The 17193-nt window shown below is 43.1% G+C and overlaps 1 protein-coding gene across 2 annotated transcripts; it reads right to left on the minus strand.

Annotated features, from left to right (window-relative positions):
• Window positions 1-10369: 10369 nt before the first annotated feature.
• Window positions 10370-14475, minus strand: GPX8 (glutathione peroxidase 8 (putative)). Of its 2 annotated transcripts, XM_069879969.1 has the most exons (3): window positions 14244-14475; window positions 13379-13640; window positions 10370-10716 (listed from the first exon to the last, which is right to left on the minus strand). In XM_069879969.1, the coding sequence occupies exons 1-3, from the start codon at window positions 14448-14450 to the stop codon at window positions 10553-10555; spliced, it is 633 nt and encodes a 210-aa protein (XP_069736070.1). In that variant the 5' UTR covers window positions 14451-14475; the 3' UTR covers window positions 10370-10552. The 2 variants fall into 2 exon arrangements, with proteins under 2 accessions (XP_069736070.1, XP_069736071.1); XM_069879970.1 differs by lacking the exon at window positions 13379-13640.
• Between the last annotated feature and the right edge of the window lie 2718 nt (window positions 14476-17193).

Consider the following 17193-nt stretch of genomic DNA (forward strand, 5'->3'; position numbering starts at 1 on the left):
CACTTCTTGTCAGCAATCGTTTAGCAAGAAGCATCTTCATTATCATGTCCTGAGTTATGTGGGACCTACAAGTATTGGTGTTCCTCGTTCAGCAGTCTGGATGTGATGAATCCAACTTTTTCTGAAATGTGTCAGTCAGTGCTTAATTCCCTGAAAACATCGTGAGGCTTGGTGTTGATGTCCAAATCTCATAATCTACTTGTAAACTCATATTTATCTCAATAAATTCTGAAGTCTGATGATGATTAAAAATTAGTGTCAAAAGATGTTAAAGATAGTGGATAAGGAAAGAAAACACGTTACTATGGAACTGAGAACCTGCATACCAGCTTTCAAGGATGTACCAAGCAACAACATATCAGCACCATCTGCTGCCAGTGGGGAAAAACTACGTGGTTTCTACATACTGATTTGGGAATATTTTTACAGTGAGCTACAAAAACTTTCCCAAGTATTTTTTAGTATATAAGTGAAATCATTGACCAATTGGCTGCACAGGTCCTATAATGAGGAGCCTGAAATTAGTCCACAGTGAGAAAGAAATGACGACATCTAACCAAGATGGACTTTTTGTTTCACTTCAAACACACGTTAGTGGAAGTATTTCAGAAGCAATATGCTTCGCCATGAACAGCTTTTCTAAAATAAAATTCCTTTGTTTAAAATACAGTTACAGTTTCTAAGTGACAATAGAGCTTTTGCCTACCACATCATTTCCAAAAGGCCAGTCACTTCAAGTGAATGTGAGAGTTTTAATGATATCCTTGATGCTAATAATAATATTAATAATTATTAAGAAACAAAACTACTAATAAATAATGCCTAAAAGTCCAACACATCCTTCTTAACAAACATAAACCAACTCAGCCTTCCCCATGGCACTCCTGCTTATTTCTGGATTTTAGTTACCACTGAATTCATTTCAGGATCTACTTATTTTAAGGCTACTAGTAAACTTCATATCTTGGCATGTTTTCCACTTGCTAATCAGTGGTCAGAACGAGTTCTACATAAAAACCTCCAAATATTTTCCTGTAACTCGTCCATGGTGCATGCATGCGAAAGTTGAAGGTTCACGGGCTGGAATCTCTGCTCGAAACACCAACGGCAGCGGGTCACGTTATTTAATCTTTAATGCCTTGCTCTGCATTAATTAATCCTAATTCTAATTCACTCAAGCAAAACTTTGTTTATTTAGAAAGACTTTGACTTTTATCCTAGTTTACAGCTTTGAAAGACTTCGACTTTTATCCCAGTTTACAACCATACAGCTCTTAGTCCCCCTCCTCTTTCCTGTCAGTACCAAATCATAGAATCATAGCATCATAGAATAACCAGGTTGGAAGAGACCCACCAGATCATTGAGTCCAACCATTCCTATCAAACACTAAACCATGCCCCTTAGCACCTCGTCCACCCGTGCCTTAAACACCTCCAGGGAAGGTGACTCAACCACCTCCCTGGGCAGCCTCTGCCAGTGCCCAATGACCCTTTCTGTGAAAAATTTTTTCCTAATGTCCAGCCTAAATCTCCCCTAGCAGAGCTTGAGGCCATTCCCTCTTGTCCTGCCCCTGTCACTTGGGAGAAGAGGCCAGCACCCTCCTCTCTACAACCTCCTTTCAGGTAGTTGTAGAGAGCAATGAGGTCACCCCTCAGCCTCCTCCAGGCTAAACAACCCCAGCTCTCTCAGCCGGTCCTCACATGGCCTGTCCTCCTGCCCCATCCCAAGCTTCATTGCTCTTCTCTGGACTTGCCCCAGAGCCTCAACATCTTTCTTGTGGTGAGGGGCCCAGAACTGAACACAGTATTCGAGGAGCGGTCTCACCAGTGCCGAGTACAGAGGGTACAGAGGGCAGGGTTACAGGTTTGCTCACCAGAAATAAACTTTCCGGAGCGAGTGAGAAGCTCAGTTAGAGGCCCAAGCAGCAGTCTGGGAGGCAAGAGCTCAATTACACTTCACACCTCCGAGAACCAAAGCGATTTGTCTCGGCGGTGCCGGCAGCGGCTGGCGCTGGGCAGGGTGATGCTCGCTGAGCTCTAGTCCCGCAGGAAGAGCTCGAGATCAGTTAAATGAACAAGCGAACCGTGGCCAACGATGCTTCGTGACCGCGCTCCAGCAGCGCCTCGTGCGCTGTTTGCTTTGCAGCGGAGCCTTCAGGTGGTGTCGAGTGACTCAGCCGGGTCGTATCCTTGGTGTGCCAACCTGTGTCCTTACTGACACAAAGTGAGATAATTTAAAAAAGCACTTTTGAAATAGTTTCGCTTTGATTTGGCTGAGCAGCTCTACCCTCTGATATTCAAGCCTTGCCTATAATCCAAGCGCCAGTAACAACCTGCCCCTCCATCACCTTGCTCACATGTTGCAGATGTGACACGTGCAGCTACACAGACAGAATCGTGCAGAAGAGGGGATTTCACACGAGAAGCATTTTGCAGGATGGTTGTTTCTGCTTCGAATAACACTTTTCCAACTGAAAACTTAGAAAAAGCTCCCCTCTTTTTCCGGGGTAAAAAAGTGAAACCTTAAAGAGAGGGAAAAAAACCCCTCGAGCACGCTTCTGAAAGCGGCACGCAGTTTCTTACTCTTATGAAAAAACACTTGTAATGTTGGTTCTTGGGTCCAAAAGCCGGGAAGAGGAAAAATGGGCTCATCCTGCAAGTCTCTCAGCTTCTGTCCCTTGGAAACCCAAGCTGCTCTAGATTTTGAATGTACACGAAGGGCTGAGGAGGGACGGTTCTGAATTGACTTGTAAAAAAGTACGGAAGGTATATGTAGCAGTAACTCTCCATAAACCTTCCCGGTTCCTTGGATTTAACGAAGCCCTATCTTTGAACAAAAACGTGTTTTTCTTTCCTAGCAAAGGTGCGCTCAGTTTTTCTCAGGTGGAACGAGCGCCCAAGGGCGCAAACCCAGCCACCCGCGCCCCACCAGATGCTCCGCGAGCCCCTGTGCGGGGACAGAGCGGTCCCTCTCGCGTTCTCCCGCTCCCGCCCGTGTCTCCGAGGCAAGCGGCGGCGGGTTGTTTCTGGGACTCGGTTTTGGGGACTTTGGGTGGGGGACAGACAGAGCGAGCCCCGAGGCTGCCGGGCGGGACCCTCGGCGGGCATCGAACCCGCGGCCGTAGGGCGCCAGGGCCGCCCGCGCCCCGCGCCCCCGCGCGCGCCACTCATCCCCGCCGCCGCGCGGCCCGGGCGCGGGGCGTCCCGCCGGCGGGCCGGGCCCCCCGCGCCGCCTCCCGCCGCTCCCGCCTCGCTGGCCGCGCCCGCGGGACGCTTAAAGGGCGCCGCCAGCCGCTGGGGACCGGAGGGCGGCGTGCGGCGGCGAGGCGGGCAGCGCTGCCCCCGAGCGGTACCGAGCCCCGACGGCTGCCCGGGCAGCGCCTTCCCTACATCGGGACCGAGCCCCGACGGCTGCCCGGGCAGCGCCGCACGCTGCCGTCTCCGCTGTCGGTCGCCGTGCGGACACGCTGCCTTGCACGCCCGCCCCGCGCCGAGCCGGAGGTCGGGTCCCCTCGCCGTGGGTCGGCGGAGACGGAGCGGGACTCGGACAAGCGCGGCCGCGGTGCGAGCGGAGGCGACGAGAACCTGCGAAGGGTAACGGTGCCCCCTGGGGCGGGGGCGGCCGCCGCCGCCTTGGGGAGGGTCGCGGAGCCGGGCGGGAGGGCCCCGTCCCTGTCCCCGTCCCTGTCCCCGTCCCGTCCCCGTCCCTCCCGTCCCGTGTGCTCTGCCCGGTGCCGGGGGACGCGGCTCCCGAGGTGCGAGGCTGGGCGAGGGCGATTCGCGGACGGGAACTCTGAGCCGCGTTTGTGAAGTTTTGTGCCGCCGTCTTGTTTTCAAGGAGAAAGCGGTGGGAGCGCTCGGATCAGAGACGAAGCGGAGAAGAGAGCGAAGCCCGCGGGAGGCAGCCGGGGTAAGGCAGGCGGGGACACTCGCGCTGCACGGGTCCCTTTTGCAGTTCTGAAAAACTATCGAATATAAGCGATTTTGGAAAAAAAACAAACCCACCCATATTATTATTTTCCCTTACCCATTAATCCTTCTCACACTTTCTTAACTGTAGCATCGGAAGTGCGAGAAAAACACAAGTTATGGTAAAGTGAAATCTGCTGAGGGAGGAATCAAAAGCACCTGTGGGCTTCTCCTCTTTGTCATTAGAGGGATTGCTTGCTGTTCAGAAGGAAAAGTTACGTGACCTGATTGAAGGGGTTGTAAGGGTTTACAGACCTGCCTTTTTATTTGCACTGCAAGCTGACTTGTCCACTTTTAGACGGTGGTAAAAGGGACAATGAGGAACTCGCAGGTACAGTAGGAACATAGGCGGAAAACCTATTAATCTACCACAACGTGCTTGACACTAAGCAAGCAGCAAAATACAGGCAGCTTGTTCCTCAAGGAGTTGACATTGATCACAAAAGCTGGTGAGACTGCAATATGCAGACTGGTGGAGTGGGAAGTAAAGGCATAAAAGGAACTAACCGTATGGAAATGCTGAAGCGGGAGGTGAGTAGTGTGCCCTTATATACAAGAACGGTACAGAAATGCAGCTACCAGTATGCTGAGATATGTTGCTCCAACATAAATATTTTAAGTAAGTGACTACATGGGAAAACCCTTTCTGTTAAAGTGAGCAAGGACTGGGCCCTGTGAGAAGAAACTTGACGGAATGGGGGTGCTGGTGGCCAAAATTCAAGAGAATGTAACAGTCTGGCAGTGCACTTTAGCTGGCTGTTGTTTCTGATGTATCAGCAGCTGCTATGTGCACTCCATAATGTTGCATTAAAAAGCATCGTGGAAAAATCTTGCTGTGGAACAAGGAAAAGTTAATTAGCCTGTGCTTTTCTGTGGCTGCTAACAGCTGCACTCGGGCAAGTAAATGTTTTAGTGTTTTGTATCAAATTGAGATTTATTTTAAATGACTTAAGATCTGTTTTTACAAGGCAAAGGGAAGGCTTCATATTTGGTATTCATAAGACTTTAATGCAAAGCATCTGACTCCATTGTGTTTTTCCAGCATGACTTCAAAGGGCTTTCCATCAAAACAGGTGCGGTAAGTATAGTTTTACCTCCATCCAGCCAAAATCCATGAGCTTGAATCTTGGGATCTTTATGCATCCTCTGCTATGTGGCTATGAACAGAGGCACAGTGTGGCTCATCACCTAAAATTGCACCACAGACTAACCAATAATAGTTCTAATTAGACTCTCCTCATCTAGATGAAGGGCTGGGTTCCGACACTGACCATAAACAGATGCCCAAGGGAGAAAAGGACCGCAGTAAATGTGTGTAATACTAATTAACTGGTGGAGATAACATACCATACTGATGCCTATAAAACTAAGGCAAGACACTGCAGCACTATCTGGTTCCTTTTGGCAGTCTGGGATCTGATTCTAGTCATGCTCCACACAGATTTTATACTACACAGGTTTTGCTGAATAAGAAATTTATTTGTGCCATTTATTTCATGACAGTATTTACTATTTGAACTTGTATATATGCATATATGAAACATGAACCTCAGAACCAGTGACCAATGCTGAATTTATGTAGAAAATAAAAGATGTTTCCAGGCATGTTATTTTATGAGACAACTTGCTCTGCTTGGACTCTGTGTCTGGTAGACAGTGTACAGCTAGTTGGCTGCTGTTTCTGAATGTCGCAGTCACTGCTGCACTGTCACCAGCTGCAGGGACAGCTCATCACTGTTCGATAAGTGCTTCCTTTGGAAAGTGCTTGGGTTCTAATTTCCAGGAATGCAGGTGGTGCATCTGTGTGTGATGGGAAGGCAGTGTATATTAGCTGGTTGAAATTCTGACATCAGCTAAGATGCAGTTGCTATCCTTTTCCACATCCCTTGACCATCAAAAAGGAGAGCTACTGCTTTTGTATAAGGAATCTTCTGGGCCCACTTGATTATTGCTTTTTTTGATTGTCAGGCTCATTTTTGGTATTGACGTTTTGTATTTCTATTCTCCATTCTTCTCAAAAAAATTGTGAGAATTTTTGATTGACTTAGACTGGTTTTGATCTGCTTTTAGATTCCAAGATAACAGGAAGTTTATAACTATTTGAAACGGGTAAATAATTCAAACATTTAAAACAAATTTTAAGATCTGTAAGATTTCTTAAAGCAAAAGAAGCACAGTTAAAAACTTCATGTGAGTTTTCAAGTTTGAGTTTAATTTTTTTATATCAATATTTGGTAAATGCAAGTTGACTGCTTTTTTTGGGGGGGGGAATAAGTGTTTTTATAACTGATTACTTAGCTACTGGAAAGGCTTAAAATCACTTTCACTAACTGTCTCGCTGCCTTTCTGTTCTGTGAAAACAGAGAAGTCAACTTCAGATTTTTTCCTCCCTTGCTTCTTAGAATACCTTATATTTATGAACAGCAATATGTTAAGACAACTGCATATAGTTTCACCAACCAGGAGACATAATTTCAGTAGGACATTAATATCATACTTCAGAAGAATAAAGACTGAAATCACATCGATCCTTTTGGTTCATATTATACTGCAAGCTTCTATCCAACATACTGCCGCAGGAACAGAGCATGACCTTTGTCCCCATCCTGGCACTTCATGCTCTTCCAGAACACAAGAGAAACTCATTGTTATTACTTGCTTTATCTGGGTGCTGCTATGAGTGCCTCACAAAGTGAAGGTCTCCTAGGAAGAGAAATAGCATTAATGTTTGTGAAAGTCTGCAGAATCAGCATGATCCTTGTGCTGTGTGTGGTGATTAGGCAGTGTACTGTTAGTTAGCTGTTTTTCAAACAGCAGCAACTGGCTACACTGCCACATTAGCACATCACTGTTGAGACGACAATATAAACACTGTTAATATCTCTGGAGCTCTTTAGCTGCTTTGGGGCCCAGTCCCAGCCTGGTTCCCCTGATGGAAAGGAGCTGTGTGCTATGTTACGCAAACTCAGTGAATTTAGTCTACAAAAGTGAGTGTAACTTCACCTGACACACTTCTACAGTTAATCCAACTTGTTTCTAAGGAATTTAATAAATTGAAATATTAAGTAAGAGTTTCAGGTTTTGGCTCTGTGTGAATATATCTGTGTGAAAATATGAATATATTTTCCATGAAAAAAAGTTTTTCATGGAAAGGGTCATTGGACACTGGAACAGACTGCCCTGGGAAGTGGTTGATTCACCTTCCCTGGAGGTATTTAAAAGACGGGTGGATGAGGTTGTGAGGGGCATAGTTTAATGGTTGATAGGAATGGTTGGACATGATGATCCTGAGGGTCTTTTCAACCTGGTGATTCTGTGATTCTGTGAATATGTTTCTCTTACACCACTATATGTTTACTGAACACTGATGTGTAGGCTCAGCAAACAAGTATTTTGTGATGGTGCTTGAATTAACGGGGGCATGTCCAGCTGGTGACTGAAATGGATTTAGAATATTTGCACTCCCAGGCAATGTTTTGGAAAGAAGAGTTGACTGTTAATTCTGTCTGTTGGAGACAGTGAGGATATGTCAGACCTAAGGAGTAAGGGGATCATGAGATAGGAGTGAAGGAAGTGTGAGGAAGGAAGATGCAATAGGTTATGCTCAGATGGGGTTGAAGAAACTTTTAACACTCATGGAGTGAACTCAACCTGAGGAGGGCAGGTTATCGTAAGTTGGTGGGGCTATTTAAGAATGCGATAAACGGGTTTTAATCTGTTTATGGTGTTTGCAGTTAAGTATTTTTTAATTTGCTATATCCTACATAAGCTATAAGTGGATATTTATACAAACATATTACTTTGCTGGCTTTTTACTAAAGAGAAATGTGTGCTCGTGTAACAATGTTCTAACTTTTCATTTTGTCTATTCACATTTCCAAGTCTGTAGATTTGGCAGTTAAAGATGCTTTATTTTTACCTTGGATAATTGGTAACTTGGTTTCAAGGAGGAAGTGATTAGTCTATCAATTATCTGCCCTAAATGTTACCTTGGAACAGCTGGTATTTCTCATGTAGAATAAGGAATACAAACATACTGAGTTTTTTGAGGAATGTTAATCAATGGTAAACTTTAAAAAACTTAAACTCTGTGTACATTCAGGACTTAATTGTACCTATATTCAGATTTCTAAAGAAGCTGGTTGTGGTGTATTGTGACCAAGTGGTGAAATTCAGTGACAGTTTTCTTGGGCAAAACCCTCTATCTAGGAATTTGAAGTAAAAGTAATACAGGACGCATTGAGTCAAACAGTTCTGTCCACTCATTTGCTAATATATCATGTTATTTCTGAATACCAGGAAAGAGATTTGATCTCAGTGCTAGCCTGGAGTTATTTAAGATTACAGTGTATCCTATTAAAAACAGAACATGAGCTTTAGTGGGTGAATCACAAACAAGGTGTGCACACTCCCTTCTCTCCTGATCCCTTCCAAACTAGAAAATAATACTGCACTGCTTATCTTTCATAGAGCTTTTAAGTAACTGTAGCGAAATTTCCTATATGCTGCATAGCTCTCAGGCGGTATGAGGACTAAAATAGTTTTTTTCAGGTGTTCCACCCAGCATTTTTTTATACCTACCCTATTCAGTGATATAAAAAGCAAGGAGCTGTAGCAGTGCACAAGAATGGACATGCATCTTTTAATCATGTGCATTTTCAAGTAAAGATAGCATCCACCATTTACAGGAAGAATGGTGTCCTGCCACTTAGTTGCATGGAATGTAGACTGCTCCCAGTGAGGTGGAAAGGATGCATCTTTCATATGCATATTTCATATGGTTGGACTCGATGATCCGGTGGGTCTCTTCCAACCTGGTTATTCTATGATTCTATGATTCAGTTCCCTTCCTGCTCCATCAAAGCAGCAGGGACATGTGACAAAAATCACTTGATGTATTCCGTTAAATGTTCCCAAGGCTGGAACTGTACCTGCACAAGGAGGCTGGACTAAAACACAGGACCTCAGAATAAGAACAGGAACAGCTTTCATGGATTGGATGCAGAATCTTGTGGGCTAATGACAAACAGCACAGTGGCTAGTGTAGAACACTAGCAGGAGGGACATTTGGGCGAACTACCCTTACATAGGCCATGAATGATACCTGAAAGTCAGAGAGGTTAAAACTGTCATGCATAAGGTTTGACTTCCCCTCCAAAATTATAATTGTCATTACTGAGGGTGACTTTAATCCTCCACATAAGTATCAGTACTCATCTTTTAAGACCTTATTATGTCCTTATCGTTCTGGGTTTTTTTGTTAATTTCTCAATTATTTCCACAGATGAAAGAAAAAATACTTTTTTTTTTTTTAAATTGCTTTTGAATTTCTCACCTTTTCAATACAGTTAAGTGGCTACCTTTATTGGAAAATGTTTTGAAGCATTTCAGGTTAGTCTTACAAGAGAATGCAGTAATACTACCAGTCTTCATATAGAAAACTCTTCTGAGGTGCTGCTTTCCCTCATTTCTGTTCTCTTGGCCCTCCTTTAAGACTTAGACAGCTGGAATGAGGTTCCTTATTCCAACTTACTGTCTCCCTTCATCAGATAAATCAAAACACTTGGCAGTTTGAAATAGAACAGTGGAACACAACTGGAAGTTGGTTTGCAGTTACATGCAGGATTGAAGAGACTGCAGGGTGATAAGAGTGGGTCTTGAGGTATGAACCTCACCCTGTTCTTCTGCCTCTAGTTAAAGACTGTTGTTTTATTCCAGAGGTGCAAGGTAGAAGGCTGGGGAGCATTGTCTTGGACTGCCTCAGAAAGATGTCTGTTGCATTGCCAGTGATTTTTGTTGCCCCTTGAATCTTACTGTCAGCAACCGTGTGTGTACACACAGGCCCTGTCTTCACTGAGGTCAGAAGACTGAAAATCCAGCAGGAGGTGAACTTAAAGCTGAGGCACTGTCCCACAGTGCAAATGTATGCAGAAGGCTAATGAGGTTAAAGGTATTGCTGTAAAGGTGAAATGTAAAGTTAATCAAAATACAAAATAGGCAAGGAAACATTTTTACATTTTTTTTTAATAATTTCATTTTCTATGTACAATTTTTTACAATTAAGTTGATAAATTCACAATTCGGTAATTTTCCTGAAGAAGATACTGCAAAGCTGGTATCTTCATTTGCATTTGTCTCTAAAAGCCCTGCTGTGATGCCTCTGGGCCCCATGTCATTCAGGCAAGGCAATTATGTATTAATGGAATATCAGAATCTATTTGTTACTGGTAGATGGGAAACAAAACCCTTCTGTGCAAATACCGAGTAATTTATCAACAAATCCCCCTTTTTTTTTTTTTTAGCTATCTTCCTGCTGGTGAACAAATGTAAGTAGTTATTGTAAGCCACTAAAAGACAGATTCAGAAACTTCATGCAAGTCCGTTCCTGCAAGGCCACTCTCAATAACCTCAGTGGTTCTCAAGGCTGTTGCAGGAGCCAACATTAAAAGACAGCGTAGCTGAAAATACTAATGCCAAAAAGAAGTAATATCACCTGATGGTTTTGTTCTAGCAGCATTTCCCAGGAATGTAGTAAGGCGGTGTACCCATACTGCTGAATGGATTCACAGTGTGAATGGGTTTTTTAGAGGTCTTCTCTTTTTTTCATTATAATCTGCCTGACTAATGATGCTACTTCTGGCTTGATACTTTCTATTGGCTCTTCCGGTCTCCAAAATTTCACAACTTTACCTTCAGGGCTGACAAGGTACTTCCAGAAATTCCATCGAGGTTCTTTCTTTGAAGAATCTGTAAGAATGGCATCAGGTAATTTTAGTGACTCCCTTATACTTCTATTTGTTTCATTACCTGGCAGTATTCTTCAGCTATGTATTTTGAAGTAGTCTCACCTTGTACTTTGCTAGGAGCCTGGACATGGACTTACTGGCTGGCGTTAATGATCTCATAAACAGGAGGTGAACGATGCCCTCGCTTTCTTGTGCAATTGTTTTGATAGTTTGTGCTTTTAATACACTTTGCTTTCTATGGAGGAGGTTATGGGCCTGCACATTCTTTGGGGAAGCCCCAGTTTTATGTTGGTTTAGGGGAGGTGAAATAGGAGCAGGAAGTCATACTGGTGATGGCTCAATTCAGCTCTCTTTATTACCTGACAAAACTTTACTGGAACCTTTGCTATTGTTAATACCTGGCAAGATAATTTCTGGGATCAGCAGCTGTCAGGAAACTCTGTGGCTCCTAGAGGAGGCAGAAATAGTTTCCTGTCTCTGGTTTTGTCTCTCAAGAGCCTCACAAGCTTTGAGGGAAATCTCTCTTGAGGGAACTAGAAGAAAACTCCAGGAGATTTTGCCTGGGGAACAGTTATTCAGTGGGGAACAGTGCTGAACTCTGCACTCATTGTTGGAAGCACTGGGTTGAATTTTGCCATTGAACTACATTTGTAACGTTATGACTGTAAGGGGACAGAATGGCAAGAAAACTGGTATGGAAAAGATCATGTTGTGGGGTCTTTGGCCCAGCTACTAATTAGAGTAGATCTCTGCTGGGCTGTTACATCCAGGATCAGTCTTGAGGTAACATAACCCCATCTCTGAATATTCTTCCAGTGTTCATTAATGCATATGAATAACTCATACAAAGTACAAACACATAGGAAGCTGGACATTATTTTACGAGTGATGAGGCCACAAACCTTGTGCTAGCCCAACAAAACACCTTAGAGCTAGGAAAGCAACAAGAAGCATCTCCTTGATAGTCATGCTACCAGTGGATTCCTTCTGAATATACTAGACAAATTGTAGCTAGCAGTCACAGTCACAAGGGAATATAGCATGAAGATGTTCAGCTTTCTGATTAAGACAGCTATGTGAAGAAAATGTGTGCTTCTTTAATTGAAGAAGCGTAGTAGTTTTGTGTGAAACAGAGGAATGTAGGAAAACAAAGTCCTTATTTTGAAGTATTTTAAGTACCACATGATCTTTCTCCTTTTGGGTGAACAGCACGTCAAGTAAGCGAATGACTGAACATGGCAGTTCTGTTTCTGTATAGACATTAATATATGCTACTATTTGCACTGATTGTTAGAATCTGGATTCATCCCACCCACGTGGTATCTATATGCCCTAGTCTCCTCTGTAATGAACTGAGGCACGTCCAGAGTGCATTCAATAATTCCATGGGACTCAGAGCAATGAGGCTTTTCCTGAGGACTTAGACATCCCTAAAAGGTGAGAGGAAGAAACTCAATTACAGTGACAATTGTGACCACTTAAATGACTCCTATATCATAGAATAGTTAGGGTTGGAAGGGACCTTAAAGATCATTTAGTTCCAACACCCTTCCATGGGCATCCCAAAAGATGAGGCTGCCCAAGTCCCTATACCAGCTTGGCCTTGAACACCTCCAATACTACTACTTGTCAAGTACACAAAAAGTATCACAAAGGATATGGCAAGAAGCAATAGGCTTAAATGGTGTAAGAAAGATTTTTATTTAGAAGTTGAAATAGCTTTCTGACAAAAGTTGCTCTGAGGAACTGGATAGTCTGGGATGTTTTAGAATCTCTTGTAATTGTTAGAATAGTCTGGAAAAGCATATATAGTAGTGATGTGGGTAGCTGTGCTCCTATTTTGGGGCAGGGAGATGGAATACAGGTTTGGGCCTTCTCCTACACTGTTTTCAAGTTAATATGATGTGATAGAGAAGGGTTATATTTTAATTATTCTTTCATTCCTGTGTCAGTGTTTAGTATGATATGTGTCAAATCAAAAGAACTGGCCAAGGCTCAGGAAAATTCGGAGAGGCTTTTTAAGTTGGCTTTGGGTCTGTGAGCGCTCTGGTCAGATGAAGGTTTCATTTTGCTTGTGAGAGTATGAGGCTCTTAAGTCAGTAAATGCTTTCCATAACTTGAGTATTTGTGCAAGTAGGTTTTGCAGGCCGGGCCCTGAAGTTTATAAGACAAATTAATGCAGAACAGTGCTTATACAGAACTACAGTGTATATAATCCTGACTTACAATCTTCTTACCTGCATGTGTTTATGTTAAATCTTTCAGTGCTATTAAGATACCCATACATACATTTTTCTCCAGAAGAATGGTTGCTTTCCAACAGTGTTTGAAATGGGATTTTGTAGATATAAGTCTCTGCATTCAAGTTTATATGACCACAAAATGGATATTGCTAACTGGGTTGGTCACAGCAGACTGTTTTTGTAATCACTGGGGAGAAATGGATGCTTTCAGGGTAGAGCTCTTCTGACTGTATTTTTGATGTCCATGTTGAAACAAGATGAATTGTATGCTGAAGGTGCCTGTTTCTTTTTATAGACTATGAAGATTACAATGTTTGCTCAGATTAGGCCTGAGAAGAAAACTCAGACTGGAATTGAGGGAGAATACTATAGTTATAGGCAACTCAACAGATAAAAGAAAACAGTTAAGAGAATAGTTACCTATTAGAAATTTAAAGGCAGGCTCTGCTTCTGATCCTAGGATCTTGATTTTGTGGAAAACAGGGAACGTTACTCCGTAGTTTCCTTTGGCAAAAGATTCTATTTCCTTGCTTGAACTGGGCTCTGATTCTCCGAACTGGTTGCAAGGAAAAGCCAGCACAGTGAAGTGGGAGGGACCAAATTCTCTGTGTAGTTCTTGCAGTCCAATGTAATTCTTGTCTGTGTGTTGGCAGTAACTGGCCACGTTTACAACTAAAGTCGCCTTCAGGGAAATAAAAGTTTGACTAGTAAGAAAAAAACAAACCTAGAGATAGCATAGAGATTACAATCATCTTAAAATCGCATAGCCCACTAGTACAATTGTTCACGCCTGAAGGCTAAGTTTAATTTCTCTGGTTATAATATCAGTAAATGTTTAAGAATAATAGTAACTGAAGATACTTAGTTTCAGACATCCCATGTTTAAAGTCCAGTAAGTGGATATACTTAAACTTGCAGCTTTGTTTAAATATAAGCATGTAAAAAGCTAAGTATGAGCATTAAAATCATATGTAGAAGATCAGCTTCTGGAATTCAACATGATACCATTCTTAAATAAGGTTAAAATGTACAAATTCCATTGTTAGACTATATTCATTTACAGCAAAGAATATCAAAGAACATTTTTCTTGATTTATTACCTCCGGTAATTAATTCCTGGAAGAGGCCTAAATAAAATAAATTTCTCTCCAGCTTACTGTTACAAGAGGAATTCAGCACAAATGCTGCTGTAAATTCCTATAAACAAACTTTTTATTTACTTACAAATGTACGTATCTTTTTCAGTAAAGGTTCAAGACAAAGACGTGATAAAGATGTAACTTACTTTCCCTCTGTACTTCTCCAAGGAAATGATCCTTCCTCGTGAATCCTTGACTTCAAAAGAATAAAAATCTTTGATTTTAGGTTTAAAAAATCTGAGTTGCAGCAGGCAGAGAATAGCAGTACACAAAACCATCGACAGAAAGACAACGAAGACCCTAACTTTAGGCACTGAGTATTTCAGAGGATAAGTAGTTGTGAGAGACTCCATTTTTGCAGTCTTTGGAGAGAAGCCTGGGCAGGCCTGGAATGTGAAGGAGGAGCTGAAATACGAAACTTTCAGACCGCTTTCAGAAGCGCCTGTTTCGTTTCACAGTGCCTCTGCAGGGTGTAAGAGCTCTCAGTGAAGTTCAGGAATCTCTGGCTGGAGAAAAAAAAAGAGAAATTAATGCAAAGTGTGTTCCCGTCACCTAAAGATACTGATTGTTCTGTTGAACTGACCTGTATGGGACACACCGGTGTTTGTGTGCTGTCTTGACAGCTGCTGGGGTCTCTTGTGGGTCCATAGTGCAGCTCTAGCATGTCCCCCATGCCCCTGGGGTGTCCTGGATGGAGTTGTTCAGCAGCAGGCACTGGTGCGATCAGACAGGTCTGGAGGAGCAGTGTGGGTGCCGGCTGTTCAGGTTGGAGGTGAACCACCACCCTGTTCAAAGACTCAGTCCTGCCTCATCAGCTGCTGTTGGGGTCACAGGCAGCTTTGTTTGTACAACTTTTACAGCACATGGAACTGAGAAAAAAGCTGCTTCTTTATAGGCTGGCATAAGGGAAGAAAATAAAAAGAGAGGTTTTTTTTTAGTGGAGAGGGCTGGCGATGGAAAATGGATTGCTTTTATAATTGTTGCTGGCTAATTGGCAAATAGGTATGCTGTGCTGAGATGAGATGAGATGGAATGTCTGCACAACTCTGGTGTCTTATCTATCTTCATTTTATTGTTTTATATTTTAAAGACGTCTACCTGTTGCTCTTGGGTCCTGAAGGTGCACCAATATATAGTGGTTACAACTCAGTTAAGAAAAAACCCCTTTTTTTTCTGTCTTTATGTTTTCCCTTGCTCAGTTCTTCCCTCTCTCTTCCTGTCCATTTGCTATTCTCTCTCTTCCTTTCAGCTTTCAGGATTTTCTTTTGTCCTCACATTTCTGTTCTTGGGCTATTCAGCTTGAGTTTCTTGTCAGTCTTTGCTAACTTTCTTTTCCTCCTAGGCCAAACCACCATTGAAGTGATTCTTGTCTTAGTTGTTTTTCTTGCTGCTCTTGATTTTTTTTGCTCTACAGAGGTCACGTTCTAAAGGGCGAAAACAGAATGGGACTTTCTGAAGGTGAAACCTGGAATGTGGGGTTCTGTTGCTTTTCAGTGACTTTGTTGTCATCTGAACTCTCCTTGATTTGTACAATATCACTATGATATGTTAAACCATTTCTATAATGCTCTCCAATAGCTAAAGTTTGTGTTAATTTTGTTTAACATGACTATATAGAGAGTTTCACAAAGGTCTGTGTAACAGGGATGCTTAGTAAATACTGTGACATTTCAGTAGCTGTATGAGTGTTTCCTGTAATCTGAGGATGTGAGGCTGGATCTATGCCAGGCAGCCAGGCCTGTCAGCGTGGTATTTCGGTGGCAGGGACAGAAAAGGCACTGACTTCTGTGCTGAAACAAAGCCGTACTCAACAAGCAAACGTAAGTGATGATGGCTGACTTTAAAAGTGAGTTTGATTTCATAAAATCCATGCAAAATCTCGGTGTCTAAGTTACGTCTCAACAGCTTGTAACTTGTATTATTTCAGAGAGTAAGATAAAAAAATCACCAGACTTAATATAAATATTTACTAGAATACCTGATAATGATCTAGAAGCGTCTTATACTTGCTGTGCTTCCTTATTGTTGTTGCTTTCCCTGTTTGATACTGTCTAGGCTCTTAAATATCAAATCTTGATACATCCTTATGCTTTATGTTTTTCTAGCAAATTGCTCTATGAATGAATTTGAAAATGAGAAATGTAAATCTGTCATATAATCTTTATTTACTAACCTTTTACGCATTAAGAAATGTAAGATAACATAAAAATAATAGTGAGAGGAAGCCAAGTGAGTGGTGAGGGGGTTTGGGCGTCAGAAGTGAGCTAAGTTCTTTGGGTGAAGATAGGAACACCAGTCTGGTTCTGGGCAGCCAACACGGGGGTCTGCCTGGAGCCCATCTCTTGGGCAAGACCGGACCCAGTGTCCTATGCTGGGTACCTGCAAATGTCCCGTGTCTTTCAGTGCATGAGTGACATGAAACAAATTTTCCTGTCTGCCACAGAATTTCTGTGCAACAAGTTGATGCAGGGGTATCCGTGTAATGAGAAAGAGTTGCTTATTTCTGCTTTTCCCCCATTGCTGTTTCTGACGGCCCCTTCCCTGACCATGAGCCAGCAGTGTGCCCAGGTGGCCAAGAAGGCCAATGGCATCTTGGCTTGTATCAGAAACGGTGTGACCAGCAGGTCCAGGGAGGTTATTCTCCCTCTGTACTCGGCACTGGTGAGACCGCTCCTTGAATCCTGTGTTCAGTTCTGGGCCCCTCACCACAAGAAGGATGTTGAGGCTCTGGAGCGAGTCCAGAGAAGAGCAACAAAGCTGGTGAAGGGGCTGGAGAACAAGTCTTACGAGGAGCGGCTGAGAGAGCTGGTGTTGTTTAGCCTTGAGGAGTCTGAGGGGAGACCTCATTGCTCTCTACAGCTACCTGAAAGGAGGTTGTGGAGAGGAGGGTGCTGGCCTCTTCTCCCAAGTGACAGGGGACAGGACAAGAGGGAATGGCCTCAAGCTCCACCAGGGGAGGTTTAGGCTGGACATCAGAAAAAAAAATTCCATGGAAAGGGTCATTGGGCACTGGAACAGGCTGCCGAGGGAGGTGGTTGATTCACCTTCCCTGGAGGTGTTTAAGGCACGGGTGGATGAGGTGCTGAGGGGCATGGT

Source organism: Phaenicophaeus curvirostris, chromosome Z, assembly GCF_032191515.1.
Source record: "Phaenicophaeus curvirostris isolate KB17595 chromosome Z, BPBGC_Pcur_1.0, whole genome shotgun sequence".
NCBI classification, from domain to species: domain Eukaryota; kingdom Metazoa; phylum Chordata; class Aves; order Cuculiformes; family Cuculidae; genus Phaenicophaeus; species Phaenicophaeus curvirostris.